Source organism: Sphaerodactylus townsendi, linkage group LG02 (genome assembly GCF_021028975.2).
Source record: "Sphaerodactylus townsendi isolate TG3544 linkage group LG02, MPM_Stown_v2.3, whole genome shotgun sequence".
NCBI classification, from domain to species: domain Eukaryota; kingdom Metazoa; phylum Chordata; class Lepidosauria; order Squamata; family Sphaerodactylidae; genus Sphaerodactylus; species Sphaerodactylus townsendi.
Genome location: NC_059426.1, coordinates 20,482,911 through 20,507,444, shown reverse-complemented (window position 1 = coordinate 20,507,444; position 24,534 = coordinate 20,482,911). Strand labels below are relative to the sequence as shown.

At 45.5% G+C, this 24,534-nt stretch overlaps 1 protein-coding gene across 1 annotated transcript; it reads left to right on the top strand.

Moving 5' to 3' along the window:
* The first annotated feature begins 634 nt into the window (after positions 1–634).
* CASP10 (caspase 10) lies at positions 635–24,402 on the top strand. Its single transcript, XM_048485995.1, has 7 exons — positions 635–722; positions 4,425–4,458; positions 6,250–6,309; positions 6,541–6,626; positions 9,332–9,446; positions 17,972–18,497; positions 20,948–24,402. The coding sequence occupies exons 5-7, from the start codon at positions 9,350–9,352 to the stop codon at positions 21,108–21,110; spliced, it is 786 nt and encodes a 261-aa protein (XP_048341952.1). The 5' UTR covers positions 635–722; positions 4,425–4,458; positions 6,250–6,309; positions 6,541–6,626; positions 9,332–9,349; the 3' UTR covers positions 21,111–24,402.
* Positions 24,403–24,534: the final 132 nt, after the last annotated feature.

Here is a 24,534-nt window from a genome sequence, read left to right as displayed (position 1 = left end):
TTGCCATTGCCTTCCTCTGTGGAAGGACCATGGGGTTTTTTGGTGGTCTCCCATCCAAGTTCTAACCTGCTTAGCTTCCAAGGTATTATGAGAGTGGGTTACCTGGGGCCATCCAGGTCAAGACCAATGGGATTTATAGCTGTTTACAGTTTATAAACACATGGAATGGTCTTCAACAGTCCCATCTACTCCAACCACCAGGTCTCTCTTCAGGATCTCAGGCCAGATCCCCATCATATTTCCTAGTCTCCTTTTTAAAAATCTGAAATAACTGGGCCTTGGTCTGACTTCGCTTGCATGGACTTGGTCACAGAGCCATGGCACCTTCTGGCTCAAAGCAGCAACTTTTGAGACTAAATTGTAATCAAGCACAAGTTTTTGCAGGCACCAGCCTGCTTTATCATATATATTTAAGCAATTGATGCTGTGCCTTAAATCTTGGTGTAAGCTGCCAAATTCCCTTGAGGGGATGACCATCTGCAGATTTCTCAAGATAACTTCTTGAGCCACCTGATTAATATGTGCTGCCTGATTAGGATCATTCTTCCAGGTCATTCCTTTAAGTAGTTTTGTTCTTTCTAGGCAAGGGAGAAGCTAATTTTTTTTTACAAAATTTTGTCCTGTCTTCAGTTTATGTGTCTGTTCAAGAAAGCAAAGACCCTGGGTCCTCTTCAGTTTCAGAATCGTCTTTTGGAAGTATTAACTTGCCTCCTGCTATCCAGGTAGGTTGTGAGGAAAACATCTTCTGCTATCTCACTTGGACAGAGTTATTTATGTTCTTTTAGCATTTTGTATGGTCTGAGCAGATATTGAGGGGTTCTGTGTGTTGGGATAAGTGCTCCTGGTAGTTGGAGATTATCCCTATTCGTAGTTAGCAGAGCAGCATGGGTGGCTAGAACACAGCAGAAGCCTTACCTCATGTGCGTGCATGTGATGGATCCCAATGTGCGGCAAGCTTACACAAAAGAAAGTTGGAGTCAGTTGGAGTTTCTAATCTAATAAAAAGAGTATTTATTAGTGAACTCCATTCTGGATAGAAAGGTAGGTAGATAGAGTCACTATGCTATCCTAATCTAGCTGGATGGAGATAGATGCGTGGAGCATCCATCCTCTCTCTAGGTATGGTAGGAATAAGAATAAGGAGAAGGGGTCGAGGAAGAAGCCGGAAGGAAGGAAGTCCCTGAGAGTATCAGTCTAACAACAAAGGGATAGAACCAGCATGATAGAGTAAAGGTGTCAAATCCCTAGGTCCCTATCTAGCCACTAGCTCTCTAGTAAAACCCCCTCTGTAGGTTGAGGCAGGAAACAGCGTAACGGTGTAAAGTCCTTTACTTCCAACTGTGGGGGTTCCTGTTATTGTTTTGGCTTCGAACACTTGTGTGCTCAGACCAAGAGCCCCAATTCAACTCCATCCTGCAATATGGACACCCATCTTCACCAGACACTTATAACCACTTTTCTTGCTGGATATACAAAAACTGGAAAAAAATCTATTGGTTTTTATACTATTTTGATATCCTGACCTCCCTCAAAGAAGCCTGAGAATTGTTTCGCTGTGGAATTGAGAAGTTACTGTCAGAGATTTCTAGCCCCCTTCCTTCTTCACAGAATGATCCCTGAACTTGGACCTGTCTCCCTGTATTAAAAGAGCACTTTTTATTCTCCCTGTTATTTACATGTTTTCAACTTTTTAGCAGAACCAGTTGATAGTCCTAGAGTCATTCCGGTGAGCGGACAGTCTTCTGCTCAAAAACTTGGAAGACATTTCAGCAAAAATTGTGGGCTCCATACAACCGTGAAATCCTTAATTCTGCAGCTTCTGAACTGAAGGAAACTTTTTCCGTGCATGTGATCAGTTGTAGGAAATCACTCAAGAAGATGGTGGGCTTCATGTCACATTATGCCAGTGATTGCCCTCTGCTGTAGGGCTGGATCCCCCAAAACAGGACTCTGCTTGTGGAGTAGACTTTTCCTGCCTCCCTGTCCTCCTTCATCAGCACCATGTGCCACTAAAAAGGATATTCCTGTGGTATGGAGGACCCTGGGAAACAAAACAAAAATGGTGGCCTTCTGCTTGCAGAATGATCCCCTTTGGATCTAGCTGCTCACTATATGGGATATTTGCAAATCTTCCCTTGTAGGTAGCCAGTGGAAGAATGTTACGTCTGGCTTGCACAAAAATGTGGTGAGAGCATGGAGAAGTAAGAGTTGAAAAGCATGCTGGAAGGAGCCCAGGTCGTGAGGGGAGATCGAATATCAATGGGGAATAAGGTCTCAGTGCATGAGAAAAGCTAAACTTAACTTCTTCACAATCCAGCCTCAGGATTCACAACTGTTTGCAAAAAGCAAGAGTGTTTGTGTGTGTACAGACATATAAATAGGCAAATTTAGCATTTACTGATTAAAAAAATAACTGTCCCTCATGGCAGTAGGAAGAGGGAAATGGTGCCTTCCTTGCTGGAAAGTTTGCTTAGACCAAAGGCTCCCTGGAAAATATCCTGATACTCTACCACCACTCAGGACCTCTTGAGAACCTCTAGACTGGCACTCTTCTAGCACAGTTGTGGAACAATAACAATCTGACTTACAACCAGTCTGGTAGCACCTGTGCAGTCTAAGAAGAGCTTAAAGGAAAAAAAATTCCAGAAGGATGGATTGTACTAAGTGAAGCCAAAAAAGTCTATAAAACAGGTTTATTCTAAAAAAGACAAAATAAAAGGGAGATGGTGGTTGGATTGAAAAAAGGAGTGGGAAGAGGCAGAACAAAATTCAGGGGAAACACAGCAGCAGCAATACAAGATATATTAAGATGAAAGACAATATAGTTGCACTGACTGAGCTAAACAGGCTGCCTCTGTTGTAGTTGGTTCCTCAGAGCCCGTGCAGAGTTCCTTGTAGTGGTGAGAAGTTGAAGGAATCCTTAACCCTCACCCAGCATCCTGTGGACCCAGTTTCCCCTGAAGATTGAAAAGTGAAGACAAGGGCGAATCCCAAATGTCTAGATCTGTACACTAAATGGAGTCTCCTTTCTAAGAATGACAAATGGAGTTCTATCTCATGCAAATTCCACTCTCTGATGCCAGTAGCTACTTTTGCCAGAGTTGTATACAGATAGTCCCACCTTCATCAGGTACTTGGTAATGGCTCTGAATTTCTATGACAGAGGTTTTGATCTCACCTGGATCATCCGTTATCCAAAAGGGATTCAGTTTGCAGGATAGTCCAATGAAGGAGGAGGAGGAGGATTTATATCCCCCCTTTCTCTCCTATAGGAGACTCAAACTCCTTTCCCTTCCCCCCTCACAACAAACACCCTGTGGGGTAGGTGGGGCTGAGAGAGCTCAGAAGAACTGTGACTAGCCCAAGGTCACCTAGCTGGCATGTGTTGGAGTGCACAGGCTAATCTGAATTCCCCAGATAAGCCTCCACAGCTCAGGCGGCAGAGTGGGGAATCAAACCCAGTTCCTCCAGATTAGAGTACCCCTGCTCCTAACCACTACACCACTGCTGCTATGTGGAATAGAACTGAATATCTTTATTGTAATGTAATCTAGGTGGCACTCCTGAGCCTTAGCAAGTTTCAGGATTTCTGTCACATCCTCTCTCCAGTGAACCTGGTCAAGTAAAACATCAAATGCCATAAAAGTTGTTGAACCCCAGCCAAAGTATAAACACAACATAAACAACAGAGAGGCTTAAAAAGAACCTCAAAACACTTGAGATTAGAAGCAGGCTGGGAAAGATGGTAAACATCAGTCTTTTTACTTATTTAGAACATGCATGTTCCGCCTTCTGAGAGGCAGCTTACTATTAAGAACCACAGGGGGAAAAACCCATCAGCTGAAACAAGCTGTTACACATAAGCAGCATGAAAACTCTCCATAAAAGAGAAGCAGACCATTAAAAAGGTGATAAGATAAAACCCGTGAATTAAAAGCCTAGGGTTAAAAAGTGTGCTTGAAAACCTGGATCAAAAAGAAACCCTTTATTGTATTGTCGAAGGCTTCCACTTGCCGAATCATTAGTGTTGTATTGTTAAGGAAAGTCAGAGCTTAGCCTGATGCTACATCTGCTGGCATCCTCTGAAGATGCCAGCCACAGATGCAGGCGAAACGTCAGGAGAGAATGCTGCTAGAACACGGCCATACAGCCCGGAAACCACACAGCACCCAAACCCTTTATTGTTCAAAGGTTATTTTAAAAACCAGAGTACTCAGTTCTGGGAGGAGGCGGAGGCAGCAAACGAGTGCTATCAAAATAAGAACTGTTGCAATGAGATAGGGAAGCAGAAGGTCTAGATGCTCTTGGAATAATTGGTGATCAGTGGCCTTTGCTGAGCATCTTGCGCCTTTTAATGAAGCATTTGCAAATCTCATTTCGCCCAGTGGAAATCTGATCTGATATACCTTTTCCCTCCTAAACAGGAAGGCTCTAGCAGATACCCAGCCAAAAATCTTGGTAAGTCTTTGCTAAAAGTAGTGGATGTTTGTGGCGGTAGTTTGGATAGTGAATTATTTCTTTGTTGCTTCTGGTGGACTTCTGGTGGGCCTTTGAGCCCAATCGGAAGTGCTGGTTTTGACCTTTAAAACATCAGTAGCCTGAATCCTGGAAAAGCCAAGCTGCCATATAAACCTTCTGGGCAGTTTAGCTCTTCCCTGGAGGTTCTATTGCGTTGGTTCTCCACCATCTGAGGTGCACTGAGTTCGTTGTGGGCCAGGCTTTTTAGCAGTGGCACCAAAACTGTTGAGCACCATTCATAAGGGAACGCTGTTGGCCTCTTCTGTAGTGGCCCGTAGGCAGCAATTAGAAAGACAGTTCGGCTTTTTACTGTTTAAAGGTTTTTTCATTGTGCTTTGTTGGTTTTTTAATTTACTTGATCCTAGCTTCTTTCTTTGTTGAGTTGTCTGATTTTTGGGATGGTGGTTGCTTTTTGGGGGGTACAGTTATTTTAATAAATGAGGCCTTTGTTGATAGGTTAGTACTTAGATGGAAATAAGAAAGCATTTGCCTTTGCTGCGGAGATGTATTAGCAATTTTACTTACAAGCAGGGGTGATATAAAATGCATGAACATGCATAAAATTTGTGTGTCATATCTAAACATTTTATATTTATAAGAGAGGTTTCCACCCACAACCCCTTTAGGTAGGGTAGATGTCAATCAAATTCACATTTCTCCATACTTTGATTTGAGAAAACGATTTGGAAATTTCTGTTAATAATAAACAGAATTATAAATTTTATGATACATTATATGCGGAAAGACGTAATTGAGGCTGAATCTGTAACAATTGCAGTATGGTGTAGTGGTTAAGAGTAGTGGACTCTAAACTGGAGGAACAGGTTTGATTCCCCACTCCTCCACATGAGGAGGAGGAGGAGTTTGGATTTATATCCCCCCTTTCTCTCCTGCAGGAGACTCAAAGGGGCTTACAATCTCCTTGTCCTTCCCCCCTCACAACAAACACCCTGTGAGGTGGGTGGGGCTGAGAGAGCTCCGAGAAGCTGTGACTAGCCCAAGGTCACCCAGCTGGCGTGTGTGGGAGTATACAGACCGATCTGAATTCCCCAGATAAGCTTCCACAGCTCAGGCGGCAGAGCGGGGAATCAAACCCGGTTCCTCCAGATTAGATACACGAGCTCTTAACCTACTACGCAACTGCTATTAGAGTAGCGGATTCTAATCTGGTGAACCAGGTTTATTTCCTCCACATGAAGTCTGCTGGTAACCTTGGGCTAGTGACTAGTCATAGTTCTCTCAGAACTAGCCGCTAGTCATAGTTCTCTCATAGTTCTCTCAGAACTAGCCGTTAGTCATAGTTCTCTCAGAACTCTGTCAGCCCCACCTATCTCACAAGATGTCTACTGCAGGGAAAGTGATTGTTAAGCTGTTTTGAGTCTCTTCTTCTACATTCTTGTAATATGTATAATGATCATGTCCAGTTAGTATGCTTATAAACACAGATCCAAAATTGCTGTAATGAATTTACTGATCCATTCCGTTACAGAGTCTGGAAGTCATAGTTTTGTTTCAGCCAGAGTCAGGTCTAATATCCTGTTCAATAAAAGAATCCGTGACAATAACTGTGCAGTTTTGTGTTCTGAAAGAAATCCAGTCAGAAGATAAACGCTTCCTTAGGCTGATGTATATAATTTAAAGTAGTTTATACATTTGTTGTTAAGGCAGGTGGATAATGTTAATGACATGTATGCCATGACACATATTTTGTGTTTTATTTTTTCTTGAAAGGGTCTTACGGAAGCCTGAGGGAGCACACTGGACACTTTCATTCTTTCGGATCGAATCCAGGTCTGTTATGAGTTGTTCTGTGAGTGCTGGATTTCATTATTATAAATCATCCTGTATGTAGTTGTGAAATGAAAAACAGTTTGGAAGGGGATGTTGTGTTAAGAATGCTAGGGAACATATATGCCTGCGCAGGGAAAACATACAACCTTGATGAATGTAATGAATTATATCGATATAAATAATCAATAAATGACAGTTTTAAGTACCTGTTTCTTTGTAACGATTTCTTAGGTGCCAAAGCAGAAAATTCAGTTGGCCACTTAGAACGGAGCTTTCCACAGAGTGAAGAGGATGATGAACCAAAAACTGCACCTGAGGTTTGGTATTGTACTGAATAACTTCCTGAATAGCCACCTAAAATCGGTGCCCAAGTGGGTTTAAGACCTGTGAATTCCCTTTCACCATTTTTAGTTTGGCCATCTCTTCATTTCTTTGTGTCTCTCCTTATGGCCCAATTCTCTTCATCTGCTTTCACTGGTAGGCCAAGCTTGTGGCTGGCATCATGGTGGCTAAAATAGTATGTCCTGTCCCACACATAACCTTCAACTCTGGTCGTATTGAAAAAGGTAGTCCCGTAGTCCAAAAGAGAGCTATCTTGCTTCAAGCAAGGGTCAAGCATTTTCAGCCTTGGCCCCAGCCTGGTGGAATGCTCTGTCTGAGGCAGTGGTTCTCAACCTCCCTAATGCCGCGACCCTTTAATACAGTTCCTTATGTTGTGGTGACCCCCAACCATAAAATTGTTATATATAAAATATAAAAAGACTGTTTTCCGATGGTCTTAGGCGACCCCTGTGAAAGGGTCGTTCGACCCCCAAAGGGGTCCCGACCCCCAGGTTGAGAACCACTGGTCTGAGGAGACCCAGGCCGTGAGAACCAGCATGGTGTAGTGTTTAAGAGCAGGTGGACTCTAATCTAGAGAACCAGTTCTCTGAGAATTCTCTCAGCTCCACCCACCTCACATGTTGTATGTTGTGGGGAGCGGAAAAGAAAAGGAGTTTGTAAGTTTCCTTGAGTCCCTTTATAGGAGAGAAAGGCAGAGTATCAATCCAACATTCTTCCTCTCCGTCTTGTGTGGGACTTGTTGCAATTTGGCAGGACCTGTAAGGTGGAGCTGTTCTGTCAGACTTGTGGTTGAGGCAGCAACAGTTTAACAATGGATTTCATTAATCTGGCCTCCCTCTCCCCCCCGCCCCAAACACCGTTATATTATCATATTGTTATAGTATTATAAGTGATGAGAGCAGGCTGTAGTTAAATTGTGATTTTAGTCACCATCTGTTTTAGAGCTAGAGTTTTAATAGCTTTAAACTTTTAAAATAAAATAAAATTTTATTTTATATTATATTGTATTTTATCATTTATTTATTTTATTTATTATTAGTTTTATATACCGCCCGCCCTCTGAGGGCTCAGGGTGGTTCACAACAGGTTAAAACATACATTAAAACATAATTTAAATACCAAATAAAAACAGAACCCATTAAAAATGCAGATGGCGTCTGGCTACCCCCCTCCCCCCCTTGTGCCCACGGGAGACCAGATGACACGGTAGATGTATTTTTAACCAGGCTGGCCAAACGCCTGGCGGAACAGGTCCGTCTTGCAGGCCCTGCGGAAACTCTGTAAGTCCCGTAGGGCCCTGATCTCCCTAGGGAGCCTGTTCCACCAGGTAGGGGCCAGGGCTGAAAAGGCCCTGCCCCTCGTCGAGGCCAGCCTGATCATGAATAAAATCATGGATATTTATATCATGAATTCATGAATACTTATATCATGAATAAATAAAAATAGAGTAGGTTTGTGCAGATTTCTAGGGGAGTCCATCAAATAATGGAATAACCATGTTCAGTGGAGACAATACAGGTGGCTGAGGAGATTCTGTCACTGGAAATAGTATTCCTGACAATTTGTGTAGGGGAGAAATCAATACCTGAGGTACACTGTGGAAGAAAAATTGTCTTAGCTTGACTTCATACATCTTAAGTCTTCTGAAGTCAACATAGGGTTGGATGAAGAGGTGACATAGGCAAACAGGAATGTGCTGTGTTAAAGAAATAATACTGTGGCAAGTGTACTAGAAAGATCAGTTTGAAGCAGTCTGTAAGCCAGCTACTGAGAAAGTTAGTGGAAAGTCTGCCAAGAATGGAAAGTATTACTTTTCAGTTCTAGTTCCGCATTCTATTTTGGGGGACTATAAATGTGCTTGGAAGAAGTTTTCCCCTGAGATTCTGCTTTTACAGTCTCCTGTTATTGTACAATAAAGAATTTGACTTTTTGTGTCTTTTTATGACAAGATAGGATTGTCATTTTCTCCAAAAGCCATGCTGCCTCTTTCAGACAAAATGTTGACTGTGTGTACTGTGGGTAGTGCCTTCTCCCCTGAAAAGAGCTTAAGTGGAGCCCCTATTTTCAAAGTCACTGGAGTAGAATGATTGCCAGGGGCAGAGATGGGAAGGCTAAAGCTTTCAGATAGAGATTACCTACTGCAGGTATTCCCTGCCCTACTCTGGCGTGAAAAGTCACTCAGAAGTGCTCTTCTGTCCCCATGGGAAGCAAGAAGCACGTGCAGGGCAAGAGGAAGCACATTGGGACAAGATTTTTTTGCCCCAACGTGCCTCCTCTCTTGGCTGCAAAGTGGAAGAGCGTTGGGACAGCACGGTTCTGGTCCCATCACATGCCACAGTGCCGGTGGATAATCTGCCAATGAGAGCTTTTCAGAGATTTGGATACTATTAGAATATTGGTCTTAGGAGGACCTTTGTTCTGATCCAGCAGGGCTCTTCTTAATTTTTTAGTTGGCTTTCTAATTAGGAAATAAAGAATTTGGTGTAGATTAAACTGTTGTTGCCAGAGAACATACTTTTTCCTAGAATAGCAGATACGGGCATACACACACTGTTGAAATCATCTTGTCATGGTCTATGTTCCCTTTTGTTTTGTAGATATTTAAATGTGCTTCCAATCTAACGGTAAGAGGTTGTTGTCTTCCACAATATGTATTAAGTTCTCTATTCCTGTACCACAGAAGCCAACTACATATAAAATGGATGGGCCACGTAGAGGACGATGCCTCATTTTTAATAATGTCAACTTTGAAAGAAATCTTATGACAAGAAGGAGAGGTTCTGAGAAAGATGCCGGTAAGCAAGTGAAAAGAGAATGTTTGTGTTAAGAGCAGGTGACGTCTCTGTGTCTTGAACTGAGGCCCCTTTCACACATGCAGAATAATGCACTTTCAATCCACTTTCAATGCGCTTTGCAGCTGTGCGGAATAGCAAAATCCACTTGTAAATCTGTAGCTCGCACTCCACGCCGGGTCAGCTGCAAGAACGGAGACGAAGACGCTGGAGATAACATCTGGTGGAGATCGCCAGCAGCGGGAGACCGGAGGTCCGTGTTCCTAGCGAGTCTCCCGTCTGCCGGTTCCTGGCACCTTTTATTGTTACTCTATCGGGGGCGTGTAGGAGGGAGGACTGGGGGGAGTTCCGGGAGAGCGAGAGGTCGGGAGATCATCATGTGATGCATGATCTCATCTGGCTACGTGCATGGAGAGGGAGCCGCATTGCCTGGAGCTCTTAATCCTCACCTGGGGCAAGAGACCTTCATTGTCCCTAAGTACCGTGATTGAGCCAGACAGTTCACGAACCCGCGGACTCATGGGGGGATGAGGAGGGTGTGCGATGCGACCGCAAGGTCCGCAGGTCCGCATGGCGATGCCCCAACGTTTACCACGCACTGCTGGGTCGGCAGTGCACTACTACACTCTCCTCCTTTTTTTACATTTTAGAAAAAAAAAAACGGGGCCGAAACGCTGGCGCGGGCTTTATTTAAAGTGGACGCTTATGTCTCCTCGCCACCGCTTGGTCAAGTTGACTCAAGCCAAGCTTGTGCAACATTAGAACTTGGCTGCGGGTAAGGGAAATGCGAGGGGTTTCTTACACACGCTAAGCAGGCAATATTAGATTAACACGCATTGAACGTAAAACAAGATCCGAAGCAACAAGGCACCACAATTAAACCAATGCAGAGCTGTACAATAGCACTCAACCATCCTCCTCCGCAGCCAGCTCCAGAGGGCTGACCACCAATGGGGCAAAACATCATACTCTGTGGATTAGATAATAACTTCTTGCAGCTCACGCACTTTCATGTGGATCAACTGGGAATTATCAGAAAGATTAAAACAACACATATTATGTACATTCTCACAACCCTTTGGTGATGTAACAACAACAAATAATCAATAGCTGCACGCATTGTTCTAGGGTCGCTGGACGAAGTTCCTGCTGCTCGAGGCCAGGGCATCCAGAGCCGTGGAGGTAGAGTTGATGGACTTCGCAAGAGTGGCACAGGCCAGCCGGCCAATAGTCTTAGCATTGTAGGAAGCGAAGTCCGGGGACTCCCACTCAGGGAAGTTAAGCCGCGAGACTTAACTCCGCTCGAGAGGGCGACCGCTGCCGTCTCCGACAGGAGGGGTCGAAAAGGCAGAGCTGAGCGGGCGCGGCGGCGTCCGGGCTCCCCGGGTGGAGCCTGGGTAGGACAATGGTGAGGCGACTCGAGGCAGCAAAGAGTCTCCGGCAGGGAGTCGGGCGGAATGTAGTTAAACGGCCCTTCCCCGCAGGGTCCAGAACCAGCCCTGGGGAGCAGGATGTTTCCAACACGGGGAATGTCCTCCATGTGTGTGCAGTTCCAACTGGCCGAAGCCGACTAATGGGCCCGGGTCGGTTCCGCTCGGCTGCTCCGGTGATGCGGGCGCAGGTGTTGACTCCTCGTGGTTGGGGCTAACGCCTTTGGTGACAAGGGAAAGATGCGCCAGCCGGGAGTGGTTTGGACGACCGGGTCCCCAGTCGGCGCTTCATAGAATATCTGATGGATGAGGCATTCATGAAGGGGCTCAGCTCCAGACTCCGCTTAGGAAGTCTCCGGTGCTTTGCAGACGGGGAGCAGGCAGGAGCTTAGCAGGCTCCCCGGTAATCCTAGGTACCTGGCTCCAGGCAGAAAGATGAGACGCTGGCAGCTGCAGCAAACTGCTCCCCAGATGTTGGTCTGCGGAAAGCTTGCTGTAAGGGGTGGCCGATCGCCATCGGCAGGAGGCAGCAGAGCAGGCAAAGGATGGTGGTCGCTGAGTTGGTGGTGATGATCGCTAGAGAGCTGCACAGAGGTTCCTCGGTGTCTCGGGTGGTCTTGCTGGCGCAGCAGCGCTTAGGGGCCTGGCTGGTGGTCGCCTTGACGCCTCCCCAGGTCGCTCGGTCTTTACAAGCGCTATTAACGGCTGCTCCTGCTGGGATCGCTGGGCTGGATCTCTAGAGAGATGCGCTCCATCTCCGGGATGGGGTTGGTTTTCCTGGCTTATCTCCATGGGTTGGCCTGTCATGGCTAATCGGAGTCCCCTGAACCTGTAGGAAGAGGGACTGAGAAACACACACCCCTTCCCAGGTTACGGATAGGGTCCCGCCAGGCTCGCTAGTTCCTAGAGCCGGATGGCGGAGATTGGGATCGAAGTTAGTGCTTTAGATTTAATATGGGAAGGAAGAAGCGCTTGTTTGTGCAGCCTGTGAAGGTTAAGCTTTTAATGCAACCCTCCTGGGGCCTCTACACTCCTCTTTCTTTAGTTGTTTGACAGGGAGGGCAGGAGGTAGGTAATGCACCCTGGTGGGAATTGGCTTCAGAGCCTACTATCAGGGTGCTGCCATACATACAGGGTTCGGAAGCCTCGAGGGGAGGGAACAGGCTGGTAGTCCTGGGGATGGTGGGTATGCATGCTTAATCAGCAACACAAAGTGGGGGCTCTTGGAAGCACCTTTGGGGATGGGTGCATCTGGGGAATGAAGAAGCAATCAGGCAATTAGAGGCAAATTCCTCGCGACACACAAAGGAGAGAAAGGAAGGGGGGGTTTCTTTCGCAAGGGAGTTGCAATCTTCTACCGTGACCTTTGCGGCTAATGCAGGAAGCTGGATGGTGCTAAATTTTGTGATCGTAATTATCTTGGGGAATCGCCGCTCACCGGTAATTCCGCCTCCTTATAGCGGCTCTCCGCCAAGGGGCCGGAATAAGTCAGAAAACCGGAGAGCAACATTGTTGGGGTGCCCTGCCGTTTATGGGTGAATTTGGTGCCGCAGCATCCTCCCTAGTTTAGGGCCTGTCCTGACAGGTGCTACGGCATCAGGACGGGCCCAGATTTTAATCCAGGGAGGGCCAGTCAGCTTCATTGGCCCTCCCACCTCTACTGGTCGAAAACAGAAGGAGAAGAGGAGGGGAGAGGGAAACAGTTTTCCTGTGGAAATTCGGAGGCAACTTCGGAAGCGCACGACAGAATCAATGATCCAGGACGCAAGCTTTTGCACCCATCCCAGACCAGAGTCGCTTTAACCTGACTCATATGAGGTCTCTTCCCCAGAGATTGACATGGATGTTCTCGAACGATATGGGCGGACTGTGAGCCGCCGCTCGAAGTCCTTGGCTGTTGACCGCGGAGCGGGCGTGGATGCTCCGCTCCTCGCTGTTTGTCTCCCCCCACCCCCCCCAGAGGTGCGGGCAAGCCCTCGTCGGCCACTGGTCGGGCCACTCGGCTGCTCTGCGATGATCGCGTAACATCAGCGCCGTGGTCCACCAGGCCCTGAACTTACATCTCTTCTATGGCGAGCTCCAGATATGGACGTGGAGCTCCCCGATAGGTGTCTCCACCGGGCCGCGACGGTGGTGGTGGGCTGTGCCGCGTTGGCTGCTGGGGCTCGTAGCCTTTATTGGGCCGGCAGCTGGCAGCGCATGGGGCAAGAGAATCAGCTGAGCTTGCAGCCGCTCCATGGCAGCTCCTGTGGGATGTTTGTCCAGACCTGGAGGTGGATGGGTCCTTGGTGCGCGGGAGCTCGATCACCTCCGGGGACCACTGAACAGTCCCCTGTTCAGCTGCAGAGGCCTTTGGCAGCACTAGCCCAATAGTCCCGTAGGGATGGGCTCTGTCATACTGGGTTGGGGCTTACGCAAGAACCTCGTGTGGGGAACTTAAAGGAGATGGGCTGGGTGCATGCGAGCCAGATGCCACGAGAGGGTGGTTTTGCAGGCGCCTTGGCGCTTGGGTCTGCCTCCCCTAGTACTCTCCTCCTTGGTCCTGGGCTGGGGAGATGCCCGGGCGGGAGTTTCCCGACGGCAGTCGTTTCTCCAATGGAAGCCCTTCTGGCAACGTGGGCACCGGGTTTTAGGTGGCCTTCTTCCTCCTGGGAGGACCCTCCCTCCATCGGGGTTGCAGGCTCCCCCCACCGGGCTGCTCTACACTCCTTCGAAGTGTCCGGGTCTGCCGCAGCTGTGGAAAGCAGCTTGTGTCATCCTGGAGACTGTCTCCTCGCCGGTGGAGAGTGCTGCGCGCGAGGAGGCTAGCCTTTGGTGGGCGGAGGATCCTGATGTCCTGGCAAGCCTTAAGCATGCTCTGCCAGTTCAGGATTTTTGCCTAGGTCCGCGATTGCCCTGGCGGCACTCCATGGAAGCTGCTCTCCTTTGCGCAGTAGCGCATGAGGAGCCTCCGCTTTGGGCCCTCCTCGCCATCTACCTGCCTCTTGAGCTCCTGGAGCCTGTCTTCACAAATTCAGCATAGGGTCTCTTGGGGTTTTTGCCGATGGAGAGAGAAACTCTGGGGTTGGCTGGCCGGCATTGGGGACTTTTGATAAATGCCTTATAGGCACACTCAGAGGCTTACCGTGAAGGGTGGCCTCAGGCATGGCACAATCTGATCGTTGGGATTGGCAAAAGCATCGAAGCCGCAGTTTTCGAGCTGGCGTGTAGGCGCCGCCAGAGGTGGCTGCCCTGTTTGAAGAGCATTGCCATGGCGGAACTTCATCACTCTTCCTTGCAGACCCCACAAATTCTGCAGTAGGCTCAGGAGCATGCGAAAGGTGGTCTTCCAGTCATCTGGGGACCATTAGGTGGTTCCTTTGCGATGGCTTCCAGCATGCCTCCTCACCGTAGGGGTTAGTGACTCTACCGCCCCGCATTGCTTTGGCGGAGCTCGGTAAGGATATTATAGCTCAGGGGCGGTACTCGACAACCCGGGCCGAACCAATATGCCATCCCTCCTCAGTATCTGTGAAGTGGATGGGGCACAATGCAAGCAATATCGACATCAAGCTCTTCCGGCCAGGGTTTCTTTCTTCTGCAGATCGTGGCTAATAACGCTCTGGCGAGAGTTTTGAAACCCGCCAGCCATTACGCGGGCGCTGACGGAGGTGCAGTGGTTGGCTTCGGAAAAGGAAGGCGGAGCAGCAGAGGGCGGCTGGGCCAAGGAGAGTTTGGAAAATGGGTGAAGGAGCTTAGGGGGGGGCAGAAGGAGGACAGGCGCCCAATTTATGTGGATGATAGAGAAAATTCCGGGGTTGAAATTGAAGCGTGAAAAGATCGAAAGGAGGGCGGCCTACAGCAAGGGAGCCGTAGGTCTGCAGGCTGATGGCGACAAAACATTGTCTCCATCGCCAGTAGCAGCGCATTATCGGCGCCGCTGGTGGTCCTGTGCTTAAGAGGTGCGCTCGGATGTTTTCCCAGTCCTTAAGATTCAATGTCCCCCCTCTGGGTACCATGGACACTGGAGCTTCAATCTCCTCAAATCCAATTCTGGCGCAGCCCCTTCTCTTTACGGGACCCTGCCGCGATTTCGTTAACGCTTTCAGTTCGCCAACGCGCTTGTCATAAGCCCTGCTTTTGCAAGTCTCCCATACTCACCGGGTGTTCCGGCTGGACGAGAGTGTCCTAGGACGCCTGCGGTCTCTGGATGCGCCGCATCCAGAGGACAGGCGATACCGGTAAACGGTGGTCCCTGGATGCGCCGATCCAGCTGGACTTCTCGTATCAGCGCCCTTCCCCAGGCGTACGGTGAGCAGGGTGGAGGTTCGAGGCATTCCCGGGTTTCGCAACCAGCTTGTAGCTCGCACTCCACGCTGGGTCAGCGAAGAACGAGACGCAGACGCTGAGATAACATTCTGGTGGAGATCGCCAGCAGCGGGAGACCGGAGGACCGTGTTGCTAGCGAAGCTCCCGCCTGCCAAGGTTCCTGGCACCTTTATTGTTACTCTATCGGGCGCGTGTAGGAGGGAGGACTGGGGAGTTCCGGGAGAGCGGGAGGTCGGGAGATCATCATGTGATGCATGATCTCATCTGGCTACGTGCGGAGAGGAGCGTACGCGTCTGAGCCTAATCCTCACCTGGGGGGCAAGACCATTGTCCCTGCGCCCGGTGATTGAGCCAGACAAGCAGTTCAATGCGCACCCGTGACTCATGGGGGGATGAGGAGTGGGGGTGCGATGCGACCGGCAAGGCCGCAGGTCCGTTGGCGTCCCAACGTTCTACTACGGCACTGCTGGGTCGGCAGTGCACTACTACAGTAAACAATTGTGAAAGTGGATTGAAAGTGCATTATTCTGCATGTGCGGAAAGGGTCTAAAAGTGCTTTCTTTATATGCAGTAGGGAGGTATTGTTAGTTGCTTAAACAACTTTTATGCAGTTTCAGGCTACAGAAAGAATTTTATTTTGAGTAGATCCAGAATACCTATTTGGAAGTTTGGAGAAAATTTAATCTACCACAAGCCAGTTGTGCAAAAGATGTATTTTATGTCTTGAACAACGTTGACTTTTGTAGCTCAGAGATGGGTACAGTGATGAGTTTGCTGCAGAAAAGGGACATGTGCTGATAATTGGAGGTAGTCCTGTCGAAAGGAAAAGGCACCGATCTCTGGACAGTGGCACATTTGTAGTTGCTGCTGGATGTCGGATGGCTGCCTATTACTCCGAAGAATTAACACTTCAAGTGAACTATGCAAGGTGTAGGTTCTCTTTAGTATAAGATTGTTATGGACTAGTAGGGGCATAGAACAATGGGTGGTGGAGACTTCTGGATACTCGGCTTACCTTTTCATTTGTCTCAGGTGTTCAGGAAGCAGAACTGATAGCATCCTCCAAAGAACTCCTGCTTAATTCAGACATGGATGCGAGTGCAGTTAGCACCTTAGAAAGCAACAAGACTTTTATAGCCCTCTACCATGTCTCCCCTTATTTGTCTTTTTTCTAAGCTTTCAGCATTTTAACTGCTTCTCATAGGGCAGTTACTCTAACTCCCGATCATTTTAGTTGCTCTTTTCTGCACCTTCTCAAGCTCTGCAATATCCTTTTTTTTAAAAGTGTGGTAACCAGAACGGTACACTATAGTCCAAGTGTGGTTTTGTATAAGGGCAGTATGATAGTTTCCTTATCCATTCCTTGCTAATTATGGCCAGCATGAACTTTGCCACACATATGTTGACATTTTCATTAAGCTGTCCACGGTCTCCCCACGATCTCTCTCTCTTGTCTGCCCGTGCAGATTCTGTCAGTATATATGTGAAGTTGTCATTTATTTTGCCCCAGTATACATCACTTTTACACTTGCTGATATTGAATCTTATTTGTCATTTTAATGCCCATTCCTCCAGTTTGGAGCTCTTCACAATTTAGGTTTTAACCACCCTAAATAATTTTGTGCAAACTTGGCCACCTCTCTGGTCACCTCCATATCCAGCTAATTGATGAACCAGCTGAAAAGCACCGCCCCAATATAGATCCTGCTGCTAACATCCCTCCATTGTGAGAACTGTCCATTGATCCATGCTCTCTGCTTCAGGTTTTTTAGACAACTCCCAGTCCATACAAGGATTTGACTCTTATCCTGTGACTATGAAGATTGCTTAGCAGTCGTCAATGGGAGACTTTATCAGAAGCCTTTTGGAAATCCAGATACACAGGCCTATTCCTGTCCACATGCTTACTATCACTTTCAAAAAACCCTAAAACATTAACGAGACAGGCTCTACCTTTGCAGAAGTCATGCTGATCTTTGCTCAGCAGGACTTCCCCTTCTACATACTTGACAATTCTTTCTTTAATAATGTTTTCCATCAGTTTTCCTGGAACAGACATTAAGCCAACTGGCCTGTAATTTCCAGGATTCGGCCCCGCCTCCCCGGCCACCCCAGAACCTTTCTTATGAATGGGTGTTCCAGGTTATTATCTCATACCCAGTTCTTCGGGTTACAAGAGACTGACTCATACAAAATCAAAGAGATAGAAAGAGCATGGAGATAGAGAAACATGCATGGCACCCGATGCACACACTTACACACAATCCCTGCTAAATTTGCTTTGTGCTATATGAGGGCAAGAGAAAGCAGCAGGAAACTACATCCACTCCTGTAACCTGCATTTTAAAAGGGGCTGTGTTTGTACACCTGTTTCCAGGTACATTTCCCATGAATGCTGATATCCTAAGAATTATTTTTGTGTGTGTATGTAAGTCTGATAAGGGAATATTATTTGTTAACAAATTTATATTCTTAACATCATTGATGGATATAAATGGAATTTAAGAGTACCTGTACTCCCTTTTGGATTGCACAAAGTTTTGCTTTTCCTGCTGTTTTGCAGAAGGAAGATAAAACATATATAAACAGATGCATTTTATCAGTCAAATCTCTTTTGCCAGAATAGAATAGGGACAGTTTTCCTTTAGAAAGCTGGTAAAAGTGTACAACATCAACAAGACTAGTTTATGTGAATCAGTGTGATTCCTTTCTTTAAAGAAGAGCTCCTGTGTGTGTTTTTCAGAGATCTATTTCACACCAAACTCTACTCCCCTCCTTTCTCACAAACAGAGGAACTGGAACGTGTGTTTAAATGGCTTGGGCTAGAAGTGGTAACATACAGTGATCAGACCTCAATACAAATCCACGAAGTCCTGCAAGAGTGGCAACTCCACGAGAACTGGAAAGACGATGACTGTTTAGTCTGCTGCATTCTGACTCACGGCGAATCAGGAAAAATATACGGCACAGACGCCAATCTGATCCCGATCCGTGAAATCATGTCCTACTTCACAGCCCAGAAGTGCCCGCCCTTGGCCAAAAAGCCCAAACTTTTCTTCATCCAGGCCTGTCAAGGTGAAAAGACACAAAAACCTGTGTACCTTGAAGCAGACACGAATGATCAGGATAATCTTGGAACGGATGCCCAGAGTGCAGGATCTTTCTGTCCACAGCAGATGCTGCCGAGCATTCCCGCAGAAGCAGACTTTCTCCTTGGCATGGCCACAGTGGATGGCTATCTCTCGTTCAGGCATGCACGGGAAGGCACGTGGTATATTCAGGCACTCTGTGCCAAGTTGCAGCAGCTGGTCCCAAGGTAAAGCTTTTCTTTACACATGGTGATTGTAACAAACTGAGTCCATACAATAGAATCTTCATGAAAGCAGAAAGATCTTTAATGTGTCCAGATTGAACATAGTCCTTGAGAGAACTAAATGTCAAAAGTACAGAAGACATGAAGAGAACTTTTGGGTCTGCCTTTTTAGATACTTTCACACACAAGGCTAGACCAGTCTGGGAAAAGCACCAAGCAAGAAATAACGCAAACTGTAACAATAAAAACAGGTTCTAGCAAGAAATCGTCACATTCCAATTCCCTCTTTACAGGTGATCTTTTCACTATCTAATTGACTTCCTGGAAGCAACTCTGCCTACTGACGAGGCAGCTAAAGCAGTTTGTAAATCAGTTCTTAGTTTACAACACACCAAGTTAGATACAGTTAGTGGAGTAGTTTTATTTTCATCACTGAGAGGAAAGTTGCAACTCATGTGATTCTCTCCTTGCTGTGCAATGTCGGGCAGAGACAGTTGGGGAAGAGATGCTTATACCATTCCTCCTTAAAAGACCGGGAGACATGGCTAAGCTAACAGATCTTGTAAACAGACAGTCAAAATATGAATTTGATGAGAAATGGGAACTCTATTTCTTATTTGAGGCTAAATTGACTTTGTAGAAATAATAATAATGGGAAGAATATTAATTGGTAAAGATCAAGATACAAGGAATTGATTGTGGTGGATTTTCCGGGCTGTGTGACCGTGGCCTGGTGGCCACACAGCCCTGAAAACCCACCAGAACCAGTTGAATCCGGCCATGATACATACAATACGTACAAGAAATTGTTTAGCAGGGATGTTTTAGAACCAGTCGAGACAAGGTAGTGAATATTAAAACTTTGTAACGTTCTCTCTGATATTGTTTTTTTAATCTCAAGATCCAACGTGTTTACTCTTACAGGTTTTGGGTAGCTGTATTACCTTTGTTCTGTCTTTGCTTGACTTTTTATTTTTCTGCTTTATATATCTTTATATTGAGAAAATTAATAAAAAAATATTTGTAAAAGACAGAGAGGCACCAAGACAGTGCATTGACATGTGCTTGTTGTGTCCTGTCCCACGTGCCATCAAGTTGCTTCTGAATTACAGTGACCGTGTGGATTAATGATCTTCTGAAATGTCATCTCATTAAAAGCCTTGCTCAGGTCTTTTAAACTGAGGGCCATGGCTTCCTTGATTGAGTCTGCCTATCTCATGTTAGGACTTCCTCAATTCCTTTAATTATTCCTGGTGTTACAGTTGTGCTATGTGTACTTGGCAGCCATGCATGGAAGCAGTAGCTTCCTTGTTCCCTCAAGGGCTGGTTGTCTCCAGAACACGGTTACAGGTTTCTCCCACTGGGGAGGAAAGTGGGTAGGAATGAAGTCAATGAATGAAGTAAATAAATAAAACAAATCCAAGTGAGGTTGAAAGAACGGTCCGAACAATAGTGCTGGTTTCGGGCAGGGCTGGATTGCATTCTGCTTCAATTAAAAAGAAAAAGAAAAACTTGAATCCCTGTACTACTCTAACACATGTTAGTAATCACGGTTTAATCCACCTCTGTTCTCACAGTGGACTGGCATGTTGGTGTCATCTGTGCTAGAGAAATAGTTGGCCTTGGAAAGACCATTGAGCCAAAGGGCTCCAACAGGCATCACTAGTTCCAAGAGGAAAAATTTCTTGAAGTTAGGACTGTGTATATGTCAAACCCTGGATCTGTGATCCAAATCAGACTCTGTAACTTGAAGGCTAAGAAGCCTTTACTGGTAAATACATGGGTGAGAGGGAAAAAGCTGGTTCTGACAGAACCTTCAAACAGCTGTGTCTGTGTCCTCCTCCTCCAAAGAGATGACTGGCACTCTCTCACAATAATACTTAGCTTTGCACTAGATTGGACACCTTCACATCCATTTTAAAAGTATGGTGACTATATGTGGGAAAGGTGATCCTTCGTATTGCAAGCAAGACATAAGAATTCACGCTGAAGAAGGGGAGAAAACACTTCCATGAAACCAGCATGAAAACCAGGTGGCTCACCTTGAACTGTTTCTAATTCTTAAGGACTTTATGTGCACTTGTACTGCTGCACATGATATTTTACCTACACATTTGCTGAGAGTGTTTTGGGTTATGAGCAAGTAAATGGATGTCTACGCTATTTTTGCACTCTATTATTGTATCTAGTTTTTGTAACTTAGGTATATCTGCTTTTTTGTTTGTTCTTGCAGTCATCCAGTTGCTGTTCTCAATAGCAGAGATATTGCACGCCACAGTTTTTGCTTGAGTCTACTGGGGTCAGGAGTTCAGGGATTTTGGGCCATTGTTTCCTGTTCTAATCTCGCAGTTGACTTGATAACTTCTCCTCTTGACAGTTTCCTACTCATTAATAATAATGATCAGCTAAGTAAGAGTTGCCATTTGGCTTCTGTTTTTCCATTTGCTCTGCAGGGGGGAAGACATCTTGTCCATTCTTACCGAAGTCAATGAAGATGTGAGCTGTCGTGCAGACCCTTGTGGGTTGAAGAAACAGATGCCCCAGCCAGCATACACCCTGAGGAAAAAACTGATATTCCCTGTGCCTAAAGATCCTCCTCCATCACAGCACTGTTAGGACTTTGGTCATATGGTTGCTGTTTTGGCTTTCTGGAGTTGCAGAAGCCACTACACAAAACTTGGTTCTCTTTGGTCTCCTGCTTTTGTACGTTTTGCACCAAGACTTAAGCTTCTGAGGATTCCTGGTTACTGATGACAGTTGGGAAATAGCTGGAGATTTGGGGAGTGGAGCCTAGGAATCGTCAAGTTTGGAGTGGGGAGGGACCTCAGCAGGGTACAAAACCATAGCGTTTGCACTCCAGAGCAGCCATTTTCTCTAGGAGAATTAATCTCAGTCATGTGGAGATCAGTTGTAATAGTGGGAGATCTCTGGGTGCTACCTGGAAATTAGCAACTTTACCCCATTCACCTCAGTCGTGCAAACCAGTTTTTCATGTTTATCTGTAGTTTCCTTACATGGCCTTCTGCATAAATGATAACTCATGGCAAACATGCAAAAAACTAAGTACCAGTGAACTGCTCCATTTTTTGAAAGGTTTGTGCTGTAAGACTTACCTGCCATCTCGTGTCCCTACCACAGTTTTGTTTGGTTTCACACATGCATACCTCTCAGTCATGATAGCCAAAGGGAAGCAACCGAGGTGGGGGAAGATGCTAGTTGGAAATGGGAGATGGCCTTTTTTCTGGATCTTCCTTATTAGCTGTGAGAAACAGAATGCTGAACTAACAGATCTGATCCTCTGATTGGTGCTATCCAAGTATCATCTCAGATGGCGTTGCCCCAAACATTACTTAACATGGGGAAACGTAGCTGTTTTGATAGATTAATCATGAGAAACGTTCCCTGTCAACGCAAGTACGTTTTGGAAAGCAAACTGCCTCACAAGAGGTGCTGTTCTAGGAGGTGATTTTCTGGACAGCTAACTTGACATTACCTGTTCTCAGAAGAGTCTGCCTGTAATGCTAAACTTTCTGTACTTGGCAGGCAACATATTTTGACTGGGAGATACTTGCATTACTCAGGTTCCAATCCTTACCAATGTGAAACTCACAGGGCTAAGAATTTTTGTCAGTCCGATTTAACCTACCTCAGTGGATTGTTTTGAGGTGAAAGTAGAGGAAAGGAGATGTGATTTGAGCTCCTTGGAAGGACAAAATGTCAAGGAGTTATCTTTTTACTCAGTGAACACTTATCGTAGTACATATAACCACTGCCACTGGGTTGAGAGGACTTTTCCCACAATGATACTAAATCAAGGGAACTGATGAAATTCAAGAAAGGTGAATTATAGGGCTTTTTAAAAAGCACAAGTGGAGACCAGGGATTGGGCACTGGGTTTGTTTAGGTTGATTTTCCAGGCTAGAAAAAGTAAAAATTGTGCCTTGGCTTGCCGGCGAAATGTGAAATGGACAAAAGTCTACAGCTTGCAAAATCATTGAAAGAACTGACTTGTTCTCATGATGCGTGCTGGTTTGGAAATACCCAGTATGACTCACTTTGTGATGAACAGGAAGAGGGTTCTGTTATGGGAAGGTGATGATGACAGCGACAGAAGAGGAAAAGTAGCACAGATGAGTAAGGAGACCTCAGAAGAAGAGCAGCAGCTGTTTGCCGTATGACATTGAAGGTATAGAGAATTGCCTCCAAGCAGATTAAAAGCTATTATAAGTGCCATAGGAATTGCCATAGGAATAAAAATAAGGAATTACCTGTTGTACAATCACTGTCAATTCTTTATGTCTTATCTGACCTTTGGAGAGGATAGAGTTGTATAAACCATTGCAAAATAAACTGGTACTAGAAGGGGCTCCAGTGAGTTTCCATTTTTGACAGTTCTCATTTTTGTGCCCTCTGGGGTTTTCCCCCTCCTGATAGCCCACCTCTTGATACCAAGGACCAGTTCATTGAAAGTTGATACAGGAGCTCAACTGCCTGTCCTGTTATGCAATATTAAGGGAACGTAAAGTTGTAATATCGGAAGCTCAATAGCGATCCCATGCAAATGAGCCAAAGTGAAGGGTTGTTCAAACCCCACTAATATCAATCAGAGCATTCCATATATGGGCTTCAGTACAGTTTAGAATTTATCAACTTTACCGAAGTTGCACTCCATATACCAGTTCTACTTTATACAGATGATTCCGTTTTGCTTTCACAATCTAGAGTTGGATTGAGAGGATTTATGAGGTGCTTTGAAGAGTATTGTGACAATAGATCATGGTTTTTGCTTGAACTTCAAAGAAATATTGGAAAATAAACAATATCCCAATTGAACAGGTCAGTCGTTTTAAATATCTTGGCCTTTTGTTCATACAATCTTTCATGGATTCCCCATAAAAAGGCAGTACTTAACTGTGTCTTCAACTAGCATTTCTGGTATCCTCTGCTTTTTTAATAGTAAAGGGCATTCTTTTATTCCTGCTCATTAAATATTTTTAATGTGAAGATTGAGTCCCAATTTCTTTATGTGGTTCCAATCTGGATACAGGCTGTTAACCATTCACTGAATTCCCCTTAGTCCAAATTTTTCCACAGAATTATGGGATTACCGAACTGTGTCCCCTATGCAGCCTTATGTTTGGAACTTAGTCAAAATTCATTGGAACTTAAAGCTTGGATTAGAACCTTCAGATTCTGGCTGCATCTTCATTATCTACAATCTGACCATTCTCTTGTTTCTTTAATACTTTCGGACACACAGGTTAATCCCTGGTTTTCTCTGTTCAAAAAGAAAATTGTATTCATTGGATTGTCTCTTGAATCACTCTACTCTCTCTCTTATTCAAAAGCATACAATCTACTTAAACGTTGGCTCTTAGATTGGCAATTTGCAGACTTATACCTAGCAGCTAAATGAACCTGTTCTCCTATGCAACTTCTAATTCTGTTTGAGCAGGGTCATATGGATCATTATTTATATTTTTTAACTAATCTCCATTCAAGGAGAGCTCTCACAATTGCTAGATTTAATGTCATGCCGTCTGTCTTACTAAATGGCAGGTAGAAAAACTTGAAAGGTTATGTAGTTGCAATACCAACCAAGTTGAAACATTGGTTCATGAGGTATTACATTGCACTAGATTTGCCAAAATAAGATCTAAATATGTTAATTTACATCCTCTCTTCCAACCTGAACTAATAGATTTGATCAGATTATTTCTCCTGCTGAATAACTCTGATTATGTTTTTTGTAAATTGGTTGCAAGTTTTGTTATGGAAACAATTCAGAGTCAGTAACCATTTGTATTTATCTGATGTTGTCTCCTTTTGCCTTTAAAACCTTACTGTTTATAATGTTTTTGTTGTTACGTTTATGCCTATAAAGGCTTTGTTGTTGTTGTAAGTTGAACTCCTTGCTCTGTGTGTATAATTTACACACTACCTCTGCCGGAGAAGCATTTACTATACACACAAACTGGAAATGTGCATAAGCAAATAGTTGCCACCCCATCATAGACAGCCCACCAATTAAAACAGATTC